The sequence below is a fragment of the Apodemus sylvaticus genome, chromosome 22 (genome assembly GCF_947179515.1).
Source record: "Apodemus sylvaticus chromosome 22, mApoSyl1.1, whole genome shotgun sequence".
In the NCBI taxonomy this organism is placed as follows: Eukaryota; Metazoa; Chordata; class Mammalia; order Rodentia; family Muridae; genus Apodemus; species Apodemus sylvaticus.
In genome coordinates this window covers 30,117,698-30,135,447 of record NC_067493.1, presented here as the reverse complement: position 1 = coordinate 30,135,447, position 17,750 = coordinate 30,117,698, and the positions used below count along the sequence as shown (strand labels likewise).

General features: G+C 36.8%; 1 protein-coding gene across 1 annotated transcript in view; it reads right to left on the bottom strand.

The window, feature by feature from the left end:
- Nucleotides 1-770: 770 nt before the first annotated feature.
- LOC127672485 (cytochrome P450 3A13-like) overlaps nucleotides 771-17,750 on the bottom strand; it is a 97,056-nt gene continuing 80,076 nt past the window's right edge. Inside the window, exons 10-13 of the mRNA XM_052167628.1 lie at nucleotides 10,045-10,205; nucleotides 5,553-5,779; nucleotides 3,042-3,204; nucleotides 771-866 (exon numbers count right to left, since the gene is read on the bottom strand). Coding sequence (XP_052023588.1) covers nucleotides 771-866; nucleotides 3,042-3,204; nucleotides 5,553-5,779; nucleotides 10,045-10,205 — 647 coding nt within the window. The remainder of the gene's footprint in view (nucleotides 867-3,041; nucleotides 3,205-5,552; nucleotides 5,780-10,044; nucleotides 10,206-17,750) is intronic.

Here is a 17,750-nt window from a genome sequence, read left to right as displayed (position 1 = left end):
ATTTGTTCTCATAACTCAGCTCTTGTTTTCTGGCCTCAGTGGGAGAAGCACCTAGCCCTAACTCCACAGAGACTTGATGTTCCAGGGTGAGGTAATACCAGGAGAGAAAGCTTCTCCCTTTCAGAGAATAAGAGGAGTGCGGAAGGGTTAGGGACTCTAGATTGGGGGGTGGGAAGTAGGAGTGGGGCAGCAATCAGGATGCAAAGTGAATAAAAAAGGATAACAATAATGCATTTTGAGAGTGATGCCATATGCCTGTCATCCAAGAAATCAATATGCCCACTCCAGAGGATTCCAGGACTGAATCCAGTTGAATTATATAGTAAGTTCTAGACCTCAAACATGAACACAGCAAGAAAAGTTAGCCCTCCAAACCACAGTAAGTAAATCTTTAAAAACAAGTCACAACTAGTCAAAGAAATTGTTAGTAGAATGCTCAGCCATAAATGGAAATTAAAGATTCTACAATGAAACAATGTTGACAATATTATGGAGAAAACTTTAATCAGTAATAGAAATGAAACATATTGTGCTATCTCTGGAAAAATCGACTTTTGATATAAGAGAACATGGACATTACTGAACAATAATTTTCCTTTCACACATAACAATCAAGCATCTATTAAGACAAAAATGATTGACAAAGGAATATTCAAATAAAGTGTAGAAGGTTAAAGCCATAGTCATCTAAATTTTCTTCTAGGGTAAGTTAAAATCTCAGGTATTTTCCATTCATTTTTTAAAGAACATATCAGAACTTGGGAACAAAATCATCCTTCATTTATGGTTCCATCTCTTGATGTAACTTTCAGCACAATAGGCTTTTCTGAAGAAAGAATCGCTTCCTTACTTAATTTCATGGGAATCTGAAATAATTGAAGAAACACATTGGTAAATTAAATGAATTATCAAATTTCACAGTTTTCTAGAAATAATTTATTATGACCAATAGTGACTTCTTCCTATGTTGTTGCATGTCTGTGACCCTAATATTCAGAAGTAAGAGAGAGGAGGAATATAAAGTTAAGTCTTCCTGAGGTACATAGTATGTTCAAAACCCTGGTGAACCACACAGACCTTCTTCCTGTTTTAACAAAATCTATATAAGTGATTAAATATCACTTCAGTATTGAACATCCTGAATTGCTTATATAGAATATGAAAATATGATTCAGTATTACTTTATATGGATAAGATTAAAGTAATGATATTAAAATGGAAAAAAGAAAATATGATTCGGTCTATTTATCCTTTCACATACAAATTAATTACTTATCCTGTAATAGGCCTAGGGAAAAATTGTAGCAGTGTATCTTCTTATTGGAGGTAAATTTTAAATGAAAATTAGAAGTTTGAACTTGGTAAAGCACGTTTTAGGACAAAAAGTATACATTTTAAAAATATGATATAAAGTTAATTTCCATTTAGTAAAACTGGAAAGACAACCATGAGTCAGGTTTGTACATAGTGAGCACTGTTGTCAGACTCTGCTTCCCAACCATACGTTTACCTATCCCATCTGATACATGTGGGTTCATAATATAGGATGGGACCTTGAGAACTATTAAGGTATTAGTCCCCTGTATCTATTTTGAAATTCCAAGATGGTGCTAAAAGAAAAATTACAGTTATTTTAATTAATTTTAAAATGACATTCTTGTTGGTTTGTGGGACAGGGGTGGACTACAACAGACATATTTTGAGACATATTTGTTATAAAACTCATGAAATTAAACTTGCTGGGCATGTCTTCAATTAAGTTAATGACAATATATTCTTTAGTTCTTCCTCTGAGACATTTCAAGCATGTTTCTAAATGGGACAACTTGCTTTAAACTTTACACAGAATGGGGTTGAGGTTCTGTAAGACCAGATGGCTGACTTCAAGCGGACAGTGCCTTTCAGGAACTATAGACAGATACACACATACATTTTCATACAGAGTTAACATGAAACACACGCTAATATCTTTTCCATACTTGCAGCAGCCATATGGGTCAAGGAATTCAGGAGAACATGGCCCACTGAACAAAGCAGAGCTCATGGGAGCTCACAGAGACTGCAGTGGCCCTCTGCATACATGTCATTTTTTGTGTAGATTGGAGTTTTTGTGTGACTTTTAACAATGTGTGTATGTGTGTCTATGAGTCTTTGGCCTTCTTGTGGGATCCATTTCCTCATACTGAGTTACATCATCAAGAACTGTTTATATATAATCTATTGCATCTTTGTATGCTGTGTTTTGTTGCTATCCCTGGGAGATCTGTTCTTTTATGAAGGCAAATGAATCAGCATTGGATCTGGTAGAGTGAGAAAGCAGAACTAGAAAGAGAGGAGTGAGTGGAGGCTATGGTTGAGATGTGCTTTATGAAAGAACAGAAAGGAGTTGGTCACGTATATAGTGTACATAATTATGAAAATATTCTAACATAGTCAATTACAGTGTAAAATACAAATATACTTGTAATGAAGGAAAAACCACCTATTTTCAATGATATTATCTATAGCCATATAAGGGATACTTTCATTAACTATTTGTCATCTTATAACTTACACTTAAACACAGAATAACTGCCTTAAAAATATGTATATGTATATATATGTATATGTACATGTATATATATATGTATATGATATGTATGTGTATGTGTATGTGTATGTGTATGTATCTATGTATCTATGCATCTAAGTATCTATGTATCTATGTATATATATATGTATCTATGTATATGTGTATGTTTATGTGTATATGTATATATGTATATATATACATATATATGTATATGTGTATATGTATATATGTGTACATGTGTTTATGTGTAAATATGTATATATGTATGTATGTATATTTTTGTACATATGTATATACATATGTACATATATTTATATATGTATGTCTGTCACCTATCTGTCTATCTATCTATCTATCTATCTATCTGTCTATCTATCTATCTATCTATGGGATACATATTCCCAAGTTTATGAAAATGCATGTGAATAAAAAATAAAATTACGTCAAAAAAGAATACATTCTGCCTCACCTGTGTTTCCACACAAGGCTGCACAGAAAAGTTCTGCAAGATTTTGACAACAGCAAGCTTCATGTTAATGAGAGCAAACCTCATGCCAATGCAGTTTCTCGGACCATTTCCAAAAGGCATGTATACATAAGGATTGATTCTGTCCTTATTCTCCTTGCTGAACCTGGTGTCAAAATTAAGCAAGAGCATAAATAATAAAACCAGAAGCACACAAGACTGATATATTTGTAGGTTTCAGTTATAGCCCTCAGACAGAGTCATATACAGGAATTCAGTTTATTCACTATTGTAATAGAGGTAGTGTTGATTTATTATGAGATCAATGTGTTCAATAAATGACATCTGTTTAATACCACTAAGCTACAGGGTGTGTGATTGGTTGGTATATAGATTTCACCTACACAGGAAACAGGAATCAGTCAACTCTATTTTACTCTTCTAATGTGTACTATGTGTAACCTGCCTTTGCCAGAGGCAGGACTAATATTACAAGATCTTAGGCATCAAAAACTTTATGAAAAATGAGAGAACAGTACATGCCTAAATTATTTGACTCCTGACTCAGCTACTACTACCTCAAAAATATTTTTCACATAAGTAGCATTATATGGACTGAGCAGATTTCTTTCATGAATTTATATGTATAGCCATACACTTATATACAAGCAATATTGATTTATGCAAAAAATCATTGAACTTGAAAACGTGTGGGTAGAGATATACAGTAACTTTTGGGTGTGAGAAGTGTAAGAAAAAATGTTATACCTAAAATAAAATCTCAAAATCTCCCTCCGGTCCACTTTGCCTCTTCTGCCTGGCCCTTTCTTCTGGGGCAGAGTGTTAGCTTGGGTGCTCCATTAAAGACCTCATATCCTAACCCATCTGAAAGTACCAGCTGCACTCAGAGCAGCTTAGGACCTCCTACACTCAGAATAGAAGGTCCCACTGAACTCAGAGCAATTGAGGACCCACTGCACTCAGATCACTGGAGGATCCACTGCACTCAGAACAGTTGAGGACCAGCTGCACTCAGAGCAGTTGGACAGCAGCTTGACAGCTCCATTGAAGACCCAAGACCCTAAAGGCCTCCTAGGAAATCTACTGAAGCCAGGGTAACAGATCAGAAGCTTCTCTGCCCCTGTGAAAATTTCCCAGTAGGAAGGTCCCACAGGTGGTTTGCTACAGCTAAGGCTGCAGGTCTACTAGGAGATCTTATGCAACCAATGGACAAAAGAGGCAGAATCCAGACAGCCATCCAGACCCACAAACATCAGGGATATCCAGATAGCAAAAGACAAGTGGAGGACCATAAGCAATGTATCTACCAATCCAACCCTATAGAGAATCCCAGAAGGAAAACCCCAACACATGGAAGGTACCTTTACTAAAGAAAAGACAAAGTATTAATCATCTTATAACAACAAATGAGTGAACCACATGCCCTAATGCCATGTATAAAAATAATGGATAACAGGAACTAATCATGTTCTGTCTTTAATATTTTCAATATTAATTGACTCACCTATAAAAAACATAAGCTAACTGAATGGATATACACACAGGATCCAGGATTTTGGTGAATAAAAGAAATAAATCTCAATAACAAAGACAGACAGTACCTCATTTTAAAAGACTGGCAAATGGTCCCAAGAAAAAAAACTGGTATTGTCATCATAATATCCAAGAAAATGGACTTTTAACCAAAAGTTAAAAAAGTTTAATGAAGAAGGACACTTCATATTCATCGAGGGGAAAATCCACAAAGAGAAATTCTCAATTCTGAACATGTATGCCACAAATGCAAGAGCATCCATATATAACTTTGCTAAAACTCAAAACAGACAAACACCAAACAATAGAGGAGGGAGACTTTAACACCCCACTCTTTCCAACATTACTAAAAGGCTAACTTTCTGCAACTTCTAAATGCACACATGTGTAACTCAATGGGTTCCCATATTTTAGACATGATTCCCATATTTCGGCATGTGTCTAAATATTTCTTCTAGCATAAAGGAAAACTTCAAAGAAACATAAACAGAATGACTTTAATAAAACATTAGTTTCATAATCATTGTAATTGTGCTTGCTCTCTCTGACAAGTGCTAACACACATACATGCATACATCATACAAGAATGCCTCAAAAATAGTGTTGATAAACTATAGAAAGTAACCAGAATTTTATAAAAACTGCATAAACTTGTGGTTTTACTGATTTTAAAATACCCACCCATACTTAGAAATGTATACAATGATATCACTCTATTAAAGAAATCTGTATGAAGGTTTTAAGACTCTAAAACAAAATTTCACCATTTAGAAATATCATTTTTGTTAAGCTAAAGTCCTTTTAGCTTTTTAAAATAATAATTATCTCTTTGTAGTAAGAACAATGCAAATTCAAACATATGTTTAAGATAATATAAATTTCCATCTGTGTGATTACTATAAGAGATTTGCTTAAAGAATTATTATTCTGTTTGTGTATCCATTCACAGAGACATCATACCTTTCAGGACAGAATTTCTCAGGCTCTGGCCAGTATTTGGGATCTCGGTGAAGAACAAAGACAGGTACAACTACTTTTGTATTTTGAGGAATGAACACACCATTGATTTCAGCATCTTTCTTACTGAGTCTGGAATTTCTGACACCAACTGGATATAATCTCAGAGTTTCACTTATTACCATGTCCAGATATTCTAAGTCTACCAGGCAATTATAAGTGGCAGGCGCCTGGGAAGAGAAATAAAATATTTGATGATTTGGGATCTGTAATTAACTTTCATATCAGTATATACAGCACTTCTAAGTTTAGAAACTCCTCATTCAACACATATTAAAGAGTGAATTGAATGTTGATATGACATATTCACAAAAGTCATGTGTTTTGACCAGATAAAGTGCCTTTGAAATGCATGTTGAAGGGATTATATAAGTGATTATATTCAGATAAACTTCTTAGACCTCAAGTTATCAGTTTCTCTTCATACCGCTCTTCTTTTCAGTAATAGTGATTATCATATTATACCAATCTTGCTGAAAATAAATTATCTATCAAGGTCATCATAACTTTTTTAGAGAGGTCATTAATGCAGACTAAGGAAATTTAATGCAGACAGTATCAAATCTCTTTGAAACATCTGAATCAAGCCTTTCTAATGGGAACACATTGTGTGTAAAACCTATTATTAAGTTTAATATTACTATGGGTATGATGATTAATGCCATATTAAACTAGAGTAACATATGACATTATAGTGAAATAACTTCAGCAGGATCTTTTCTGTTTGAAATTCACCATGGTAAAATAAGGTAAAAGTGGACAATAATTGACTGTAAAATTCATATTCTTTCTTGTTTTTTTTTAATTTTCTATATTCTTTGTTTACATTCCGAATGCATTCCCCTTTCCCATTTCCTCCCTCCACATCGTTCTCATACGTCCTCTTCCCTCTGCCCATTTTCCAATCACCCCTCCCATTTCTCTGTTCTGGTACTGTCCTACAGTGCTCAATCAAGTAATTTCAGAACCAGGGCCCTCTCCTTCCTTCTTCTTCTTGGGAATCATTTGATATGCTAATTGTGTCTTGAGAATTCAGAGCTTCTGCGCTAATTAATATCCACTTATCAGTGATTGCATTCCATGTGTATTCTTTTGTGATTTGGTTACCTCACTTAGGATGATATTTTCCAGTTCCAACCATGTGCCTAAGAATAACATGAATTAATTGATTTTAATTGCTGAGTAATATTACATTGTGTAAATATACCACATTTTCTGTATCCATTCCTCCATTGAGGGATATCTGGGTTTTTCTAGCTTCTGGCTATTATAAATAAGGCTGTTATGAACATAGTTGAGCATGTGTCCTTATTACATGCTGGAGAATCCTCTGGATATATGCCCAGGAGTGGTATAACAGGGTCTTCCGGAATTTCCATAGTGGTTGTACCATCTTGCAATCCCACCAGAAGTGGAGTAGTGTTCCTCTTTCTCTACATCCTGGCCAACACCTGCTGTCTCCTGAGTTTTTAAGCTTAGCCATTCTGACTGGTGTGAGGTGAAATCTCAGTGTTGTTTTGATTTGCATTTCCCTAATAATTAATGATGTTGAACATTTGTTAAGGGGCTTCTCAGTCATCTAAAGTTCTTCAGGTAAAATTTCTTTGTTTAGCTCCGTACCCCATATTTTAAATAGGGTTATTTGGTTTTCTGGGGTCTAACTTCTTGAATTCTTTGTATATATAGGATATTAGCCCTCTGTCAGATTTAGGGTTGGTGAAGATCCTTTCCCAATTTGTTGGTTGCCATTTTGTCCTTTTGACAGTGTCCTTTGCCTTCCAGAAATTTGTAGTTTTATGAGGTCACATTTGTTGGAGCAGATGGGCAAAATTTATATTCTACTGAAATTTCTGTTCAACTCCATGCAGAGTTGCTGAAACAGTCTTCCTCTTCTTGCTTCATATAGTGTTCTAACAAATCTTTATGTTTCAACATCTCACAGCCTAGATTTGGCTAAAAAGGATGTGTTAATGGAGAGATTAAGGATTAGTAGATTAGATAGGTTTGTGGATATGTACTGCAGGTTTGTTTTCCTGACTCTCTTGATCGATGTGTCTGGGTCCAAGCAACTGTAAGTAGCATTATTTCATTAGAATATCATATTGGGGTATATGCAAACAGCTATATAATGATCATTCAGTGAGTGTGTTAACCAGCAATTAGCATCATACATGATCCCTGCTGTGCTTATTTAGCTTTGAGTAAGTGCCTTTGTCACAAGAAATGCTATGTGGAGTTGCAAGCACTCCTGACTACAAGTTCTTGTCTTGAGTCCCTGCCTTTTCTCTCCTCAGTGAAAGATTGTCATCAAAAAGTGTACACCAGTCAGAATGGCTAAGATTAAAAATTCAGGAGACAGCAGGTGTTGGAGAGGGTGTGGAGAAAGAGGAACACTCCTCCACTGCTGGTGGGGTTGCAAATTGGCACAACCACTCTGGAAATCAGTCTGGCAGTTCCTCCGAAAACTGGGCACCTCACTTCCAGAAGATCCTGCTATACCACTCCTGGGCATATACCCAGAGGATTCCCCACCATGTAATAAGGATACATGCTCTACTATGTTCATAGCAGCCCTATTTATAATTGCCAGATGCTGGAAAGAACCCAGGTATCCCTCAACAGAAGAGTGGATGCAAAAAATGTGGTATATCTACACAATGGAGTACTATTCAACCATTAGAAACAATGAATTCATGAAATTCTTAGGCAAATGGATGGAGCTAGAGAACATCATACTAAGTGAGGTAACCCAGACTCAAAAGGTGAATCATGGTATGCACTCACTAATAAGTGGTTATTAACCTAGAAAACTGGAATACCCAAAACATAATCCACACATCAAATGAGATACAAGAAGAAAGGAGGAGTGGCCCCTGGTTCTGGAAAGACTCAGTGAAACAGTATTCGGCAAAACCAGAACGGGGAAGTGGGAAGGGGTGGGAGGGAGGACAGGGGAAGAGAAGGGGGCTTACGGGACTATCGGGGAGTGGGGGGGGCTAGAAAAGGGGAAATCATTTGAAATGTAAATAAATTATATCGAATAAAAAAATTAAAAAAAAAGTGTAAGCTGAAATGAGTGGTTTCCTCAACATAGGTGGTTTTGGTCATGGTATTTACCACAAGACAGAATGAAGCAAGAAGAGAAGGTGAGTATGAAACTTGATGATGCTTTGTGTACTTCTAACTGATAACTAGACAGTCTCATATTTCAGATATATCATACTCCATTGCAGTCAGTTTTGGGTAGAGATGTGAAGACAGCTTATGTGATATGTTGCTGCATGTGACACTGGAGCTACCACAATGAGGAGGTCAAAAGATTATGTTGAAAGCTACCATAATTTTCATGTGCATATATAATCATGTGATTGGAGAAAGGAGTTATGGGCAGAATTGCTGCTCAGCTTAGATAAGAAAATGCACAATGGCTGGCTTTTGTATTGTGCTATTGTATCCTGTTCTGTCACATTGGGTTCTTATCTCTTAGAGACTTGATAGTTCCTGAAAGCAGAGAGAGAGAGAGAGAGAGAGAGAGAGAGAGAGAGAGAGAGAGAGAGAGAGAGAGAGAGAGAGAGAGAGAGAGAGAATGAATCTGAAGGAGAGGAAGGGAAGGTGGTGGGGTTGTGAGGAGTAGATGAAGGAGAAACTGTGTTAAGAATGCATAATATGAGAGAAGAATCTATTGTCAATCTAAAAACAGACAAAAAAAGAAAAAGGAATATGTGGTAGATTGTTTTATGTCTTCAGATATTTACTGCTCCGTGGTCTCTGAGCTAGGTTTTTATTTAATTTTCATAGTAGCATCTTCTGAGGCTATTTGTTTTTGAAAAATATAATAAATGTCTTTTTTTTTTAAAAAAGGTAAGATTTCATTGCTGATATCCACGCCAAAGCATGCACAGTAGTAATGCAGCTACCAGGTCACTGTGATTCTAGAGGGATGCCTAAGCAATGAAGGGCACTGTTTTTTCATGCAAAGGACAAAGAGTGGCTTTCTAGTACCAAAATAGTGGATCACAATTACTGTAAATCTAGTTTGGGGGCATCTGCTTTTACCATTTTAGTCACCTCGGACTCTAGGCATGCACATGATGGTAAATATGCATTCAGGCAAAGCAGTTATATGCATTAAGTACAAATTTAAAAGTTAAATGATTATACTTTAAGAGTAGATATTTTGTTCATGCATTTAGAGTGTGTCATTTTGGCAAGAAATAATAGATATTAGAGGATCATTAAAATGTACAATGATTAATTTTCTCCTTGTACACTATTGACTTCCACCTCTCATTTCTCTTCTGCACTTAGATTTTCACTATTGATTTTTACAAGAATCAATGTTTATGATATTTATTATCATTTTCAATATATGTGTGGAAGAAATGTTTCTTGTTGAGGTTTGATCTTTTCTGGTTTTCAGATGCTATCTACTTACCTTATTGGGCAGAACTGCATCAATTTCATGCTGAAGTTTCTTCTGGACATCAGGATGAGTGGCCAGTGCATACATAATAAAGGAAAGAACATTGCTTGTGGTATTATGGCCAGCCAAAACAAATGTTATTGATTGGGCCACAATCTCCAGGTCAGAGAGAGCTAAAATAAGATTAGACATAACAGGTATAGTGGATCATGTTAGGAAGATGGCATAGTCAAAACCACCTCTCTGTATAATTTTGAGAAAATATTAATCATGTTTAGGGCACTGTTCTATGAGAGTAAATAGTAAAATGATACTCGAATAAATGTAAAAATACTATACATTGTACTTATCAGAGAAGGGTCGATAATAATCTCTATGCATAATGATAAGCAAGATGACAATGTACCACATACTGAAAATCTGCAAAAAGTAGAATAGGAAAGAACTGGAATTTTGAGCATATCCACAATCAGATGTGAAGCAAATGTAAACTTAAGGTGTGAGATGAGAAAGTGTGATTAAGAGGAAAGTTTATAGCATTCAGTGCCTTCATAAAGAGATTGGAGTGGCCTTATACAAGTAAGTTAACAGTACACCTGAAATCGCTAGAACAGAAACAAGCTAACATACTCAAATTGGCAGAAATTAATCAAATTCAGCATGGAAATCAACTAGATGGAAACAAAGAGAATGATACAAAGAATCAACAGAACTAGGAGCTGCTTCTGTGAGCCAGTCGACAAGATAGATAAACCTTTAGTCACACAAGATAAGGGTCACAGAGACAGTAACCAAATTGCCAAAATCAGAAATGAAAACAGACACATAACTACAGAACTGACAAAATTAAAAAAGATTCATCCTATCCTAGTACAGAGGCCTGTACACAATAAACTGGAAAATCTAGAAGAAAGAGATGATTTCTAGACAAATACCATACACCAAAGTTAAATAAATATCACACAAACAACCTAACCATTCTCATAACTGCTAGGGAAATTGAAAAAGTTATAAAATACCTCCCAATCCCAATAAAGCCCAGGGCCAGATGATTTTAATGTAGAATACCACCACATTTTCAAAGAAGAGATAATACCAACATTCCTCAAACTATTCCACAAAATAGAAACAAAATAAAAACTAATTCATTCAATGGGGTATGGAGCTAAACAGGAAACTCACAATAGAAAAGTCGCAAATAGATGAGGAGCATTTAAAGAAATATTTAAATTCTTTAGATATCAGAGAAGTGTATGTCAAAATGATCCTTAGATTCCACCCCACTCATTCATATTGTCAGTCAATCATAGTCATTCATATTGGAGTGGGTAATGACTAAAAATTCAAATGGCAGCACATGCTGTCATTCCTCCTGTTGCTGGTGGGAGTGTAAACTGGTACTGCCACATTGGAAATAAATCTGGAGGTTTCTCAGAATACTGGAGATAGATCTACTTAAATACCCAGCTATACCATTCCTGGGCATATACCCAAATGATGGTCTACCACATCACAAGGACATGTGCTCCACTATTTTTGGAGCAGCCTTTTTTATAATAGCAAACAGCTGGAAACAATGCAGATGTGTCTTAATCAAAGAATGCATTCAGAAAAGGTGGCACATTTATATATTGGACAATTATTCAGCTACAAAATTTGAGGCCATCATGAATTCTGTAGGCAAATAGAAAGATCTAGAAAATACCATCCTGAGTTAGGTAACTCAGACACAAAAGTACATACATGGTGTGTACTCACTGATAAGTGGATATTAACCAAAAAGTACAGAATACTCACTATACAACTCAGATTGTAAGGAGTTTAACAAGTAGAAAGGCCCTGGTGAGGGTGCTTCAATCCCACTTAGAATGGGATAGAAAATAATCATGGGAGGCTGAGGGAGTGAGGGATCTGAGTGTTATGGATTGCTATCTGCTTTTTCTGCTTCCTCAAAATGGGTGCATGTACTCAGGTGAAATCTTAATTAGTCAGATGAGGCTAGATCCTGTGATTGGAGAGTGAAATGAGGGCATGGAGCTGAAAGCTTTAGAGAGGGGTGATTAAAAACAGGTCAGTTGAAATGACATGATATGGAGAAGGAAACAATATGGAACCAGAAAGAGAAGAAGATAGAGTTCACCCACGTGTTCTGGAGATGTAGATGGGCTCGGTGCTGTTCTTGTGATCCAATCCCCTGGTGAATAAAGGATCCAATCACTGTGTGAGTAAGTGGGTCATTCGGGTTGGATGGAGGAAGAGAGGAAGCAGGAGAGTTAGGTCCTTTTGGAATGGGTACAGCATATTGGTAAGACATATCTTCTAGAATTTCCCAGTATCATGACAGATCCACAAGAAGTCGCCAGTTGGGGGATTAGATTTTAATAAAGTGTATATGACTAGGTTTTAATTGTTGCACCCAGAGACTGAGTTACCATTGTTTCTCAACTAAGTTTGTGTTGTGTTTTCCTTCTTGCGGTATCTTGTCTGGGTTCAAGAGAGAAACGTAGGGCAGCAAAGCTTGCATTTGGCAGAAGTACACCATAAAGGCCATGGTGGATTTAAAACACAGGATTGGCATAGCAGCAACTTGCTTGTGGGAACTTAATGAGCTATGTGGAGAGATTTTGGAGCTCTGAGTCAGAGTCTTCTCGAGATAAAAACAGGGTAGGGCAGACACACAAGTATGGGAACATGACGGTTCTATTTTTGAAATATTTCCACAACAGGAGAAGACACAAGAAGCCAGGTATTTCATAAATAGGCAATAAGCAGTGTAAGGTACATTTGCTCAATCCAGGTGTGCAGATCATGTTCATATCAATTGAGTTTTGTTTTCTTTGTGTTGGCATTTTGGAGTTGGAGGTTTACTTTTATAAAGCTGGCAGGTGTTTACAAGTCTCTAGTATTATCATTTTATGAAGCCAAGGGTATTTGTGCGAGTGATAGCTGGCTTTCTGTAGACTAGCCATAGATGGTGAATGACCTGGGATGATTGGAATGGCTTGGGAGTAGCTGGGTGAGAGGGAATCATGGGGGCCAGTGAGAGCACCAGTGCGTAGCTTTTTCATGTGGATTGGTTTTCTTAAAACTAGATGTTATATCTGTGTGGGATAGGAGATAGGGAGAGGAAAAGGAGTACATGATCAGGTATGGGTGGTAGAGAAAGTAGAGAAGCCAGAAGAACCAATGGAAATATGCAGTTTTGGAAGGTGGTAAGTTAGGGGGGACCCTCTAAAAAATACCAGAGACCTGGGAAGTGAGAGACTCTCAGGACACATTGGAGGTGACCATAACCAAAATGCCTAACAGTGGGGAGAGGGAACTTGAAGTGTCTACCTCCCCTAGAAAGACAGGGCATCAAGTGGTGGTGGGATGGCATTGATAAGTAACAGTCAAAATATTTGACCCAGAATTTCTTCCATCTAAAGAACTGTAGGGACAAAAATGGAGAAGAGTGTGAAGGAAAGACTGTCAAATGACCAACTTTCAATTCATCTCTTGTAAGAGACACCAAGGCATGACACTAATACTGCTGCTATGATGTGCTCATGAATGGGAGACTGGCATGGTTGTCCTCTAAGAGGCTCTACTAGGAGCTGACTGAGACAGATGCAGGTACTTAAACCTAACCATTGGACTGAAGTCAGGGACCACCATGGTTGAATTAGGGGAAGAATTGAAGAAGCTGTAGTGAAGGGTGACTCCATAGAATGGCCATCAGTCTCAACAAACCTGGACCCCAGTGAGACTGATCCACCAACCAGGAGCATACACAAGCTGGTCTGAGGACCCTAGCATATATAAAGCAAGGGACTGCTTGTTCTGGCTTCAGAAACCAGGAGACAGGGAGGGGAAAATGGGTACATGATCAGGTATGGGGGGAGAGCCTTCAGGCCCAGTGAATGGGAAGGCCTGGGATGGGATACATCCTCTTGGAGGCAAGGAGTAAAAGGGATGTTAACGAGGAACTGTGGGAGGGGGCACTCAGTGTGGAAAAACGACTGGAATGTAAATAGATAAAATAATTTTGAAAAAGAAAATCAAAAGCCTTAAAAGAGATTCTCTCATTCAGTTTATCAAGTGGTGCCTGATATCAGAGCAGTAGTGGGAAATGAAAGTACAATCAGGGATGGCTTTACCAGAAAGAAAATCATACTCAGACTATGCCCTTTGGAGAGATTTGACATCTATGTACTGCTGTTGATTATATGTACATGCCCATGTATATGTACATGTACATGTACATGTATATGTGTATGTATATATATACATGTACATACACACATATGTACATGCATATGTATATTCATTTTGTATCACATTAGATGTGGTCTTGTTTTATGTTGCTTTAATCATACACATACACATACATGCCTTCTGTAATTAGAGATTCTATAGAATATTTATCTTACAGAAATGTTGGATTTTTAAAGACTTTCTGTATCTAAGGAAAGACTATGTTTTTCTGTTATTAAGTTTTTCTATGCCACAGAAGATATACATATACATATATCATTTCTAAGTTTCTGAGATAAAAGAGATTCATGAGATTCAATCCTGATTATTGATCCTTTACATGTATTATTTAATTTGACTTGCAAACATTTTATAGAGAATTTTCACCACAGAGATTTGTACATATATTTCTTGAATTTGGTTTTCAAATATTTTATCTAGAAATTCATGCTTATGTTCACTAAGGAGATTCACCAATAGATCACTTTTGATGAGGTTTGTCTATATTTAGCACCAGTATAATATTCCATTTACAAAAAAAGATTCCTTGAAGTTTTCTTTTATTTTTCATTTTCAGAATACTTCGAATAGTATTTATAAAAATCTCTGAAATTCTAACAGAATACATACTGAAATACTGTCAAATTATTTCTATAACTTTTGTTGACCTGAATTTGTTTAAATTATATATTGCATCTTGACATTACTTTGACATGTCATATACATCTTGAAATACTTTTATTTTATTTTAGATTTTTGAGTTTAGTAGAATTTAAAAATTGAAATTATGGAGAGAGCAGCGGTTCCTCTCAGGGCCAGCCTGAAGTGGATACTCTAGCCTGTGGAGAAGGTGGAATCGCCATCTTTGTCCCCAGCCAGATGAGACAGGCCACCCCTGGTACTGAGCTATCCCGAGTGTAAGACCTCAGGGGATGCAGACAGCTGAGCTGCAGGTTGCCCCCTGCACCTAGGAACTGGGAGAGTAGCAGTACCTCTGAGGGACAGCCAGACTTAAGGCCAGTGCCCTGAGGGATCCCTGCTGCCATCCTTGCATTCTGACAGAGCAGACGGGCAGTACCAGGTTCAGTCCACAGAGACAACCCAAGCATAACATTGCTTGGGGAAGAACACACCAGGGCTCCAACTGCACCCAAGAGGAGGGCAGCACATCAGCAATCTGTGGCAGGGGTAACCCAGCCATCCAGTGTTGTTGAATTAGCCTTATAGGCTCAAAGGAGGTTGAAGCGCCAGCCAGTGACTAGACCAACTAACACCAATGAGAACTAGATGGCAAAAGGCAAATGTAGGAATGTTACTAACAGAAATCAAGGCAATATGGCAGCATCTGAACCCAATTCTCCATTAACGGCAAGTCCAGGATACCCAAAACACCAGAAAAACAAGATTTGGATGTAAAAGCACTGGTCATGATGCTGTTACAGGAACACATGAAGGACATAAATAAATCTCTTAGAGAAATTCGGGAGGAAATGGATCAAATCTTAGAAGCCTTTACAAGGGAAACACAAAAATCATTAAAAGAAATTCAGGATAATATGGGTCAAAAGATATAAGCCAATAAGGAAGAAATGCAAAAATCATTTAAAGAAATACAGTAGAAGTTTAGGCAACAGGCTGAGATCATGAAAGAGGAAACACAAAAATCTCTTAAAGAATTACAGGAAAGCACAAACAAGCAAGTGAAGGAGCTGAAAAAACCATCCAGCATCTAAAAACAGAAGTAGAAACAACTAGGAAATCACAAAGGGAGACAACTATGAAGATAGAAAACCTTGGAAATAAATCAGGGGCCATAGATGTAAATATCAATAACAAAATATAAGAGATAGAAGAAAGAATCTCAGATGCTGAGGGTACCATAGAAACCATGGACTCAAGAGTCAAAGAAATGAAAAATGCAAAAAGCTTGTAACCCAAAACATCCAGGAAATCCAGGACCCAATGAGAAGGCCAAACCTAAGGATCATAGGCATAGATGCGAGTGAATATTTACAACTTAAAGAATCAGCAAATATCTTCAACAAAATTATGGAAGAAAACTTCCCTAACCTAAAGAGAGAGAAGCCCATGAATATACAAGAAGCCTACAGAACTCCAAACAGACTGGACCAGAACAGAAACACCTCCCCTCACATAATAATCAAAACCCAAAATATACTAAACAAAGAAAGAATATTAAAGGCAGTAAGAGGAAAAGGCCAAGCAACATATAAAGGAAGATCTATCAGAATCACACCAGACTTCTCATGAGAGACTATGAAAGCTAGAAAATCCTGGGCAGATCTCATGCAGACTCTAAGAGAACACAAATGCCAGCCAAAACTACTATATCCAGCAAAATTGTCAATCACCGTAGATAGAGAAACCAAGATATTCCATGACAAAACAAAGTTTACCCAATATCTATCCACAAACCCAGCCCTACAAAGGATAATAGGAGGAAAACACCAATACAAGGAGGGAAACTTCACCCTGGAAAAAGCAAGATAGTAACCTTCTTTCATCAAACCCAAAAGAAGATAACCAATCAAATATAAAAAACAACATCAAAAATGACAGGAAGTAATAATCACTATTCTTTACTATCTCTTAACATCAATGGACTCAATTCCCCTATAAAAAGACATAGACTAACAGACTGGTTACGTAAATAGGACCCTACATTTTGCTGCATACAGGAAAAACACATCAGTGTCAAAGACAAACACTACCTTAAAATAAAAGGCTGGAAGATGATTTTACACCAAATGGTCTCAGGAAACAAGCCAGAGTAGCCACTATAATATCAGATAAAATTGACTTTCAACCTAAAGTCATCAAAAGAGACACTGAGGGACACTTCTTGCTGGTCAAAGGAAAAACACACCAAGAAGAACTCTCAATCCTGAATATCTATGCTCCAAATGCAAAAGCACTCTCATTCATAAAAGAAACTTTATTAAAGCTCAAAGCACACATTGCACCTAACACAATAATTGTGGGTGACTTCAACTCTCCACTCTCCTCAATGGACCGATCAAGAAAACAGAAACTAAATAGGGACACAGTGAAACTAATTGGAGCTTTGGACCAATTAGATTTAAGAGATATATATAGAACATTTCATCCTAAAGCAAAAGATTATACCTTTTTCTTAGCACCTCATGGAACCTTCTCCAAAATGGATTATATAATTTGTCACAAGACAGTCCTCAATAAATATAAGAAGATCAAATTAATCCCATGCCTCCTATCATATCAGTATAGAGTAAAAGTGGTCTTCAATAGCAACAAAATCAACAGAAAGCCCACATACACATGGAAATTGACCACTACTCTACTCAATGATACCTTGGTCAAGGAAGAAATACAGAAAGAAATCAAAGACTTCTTAGAATTTAATGAAAATGAAGATACAACATACCCAAATCTATGGGACACAACGAAAGCAGTGCTAAGAGGAAAACACTTAGCCCTGAGTG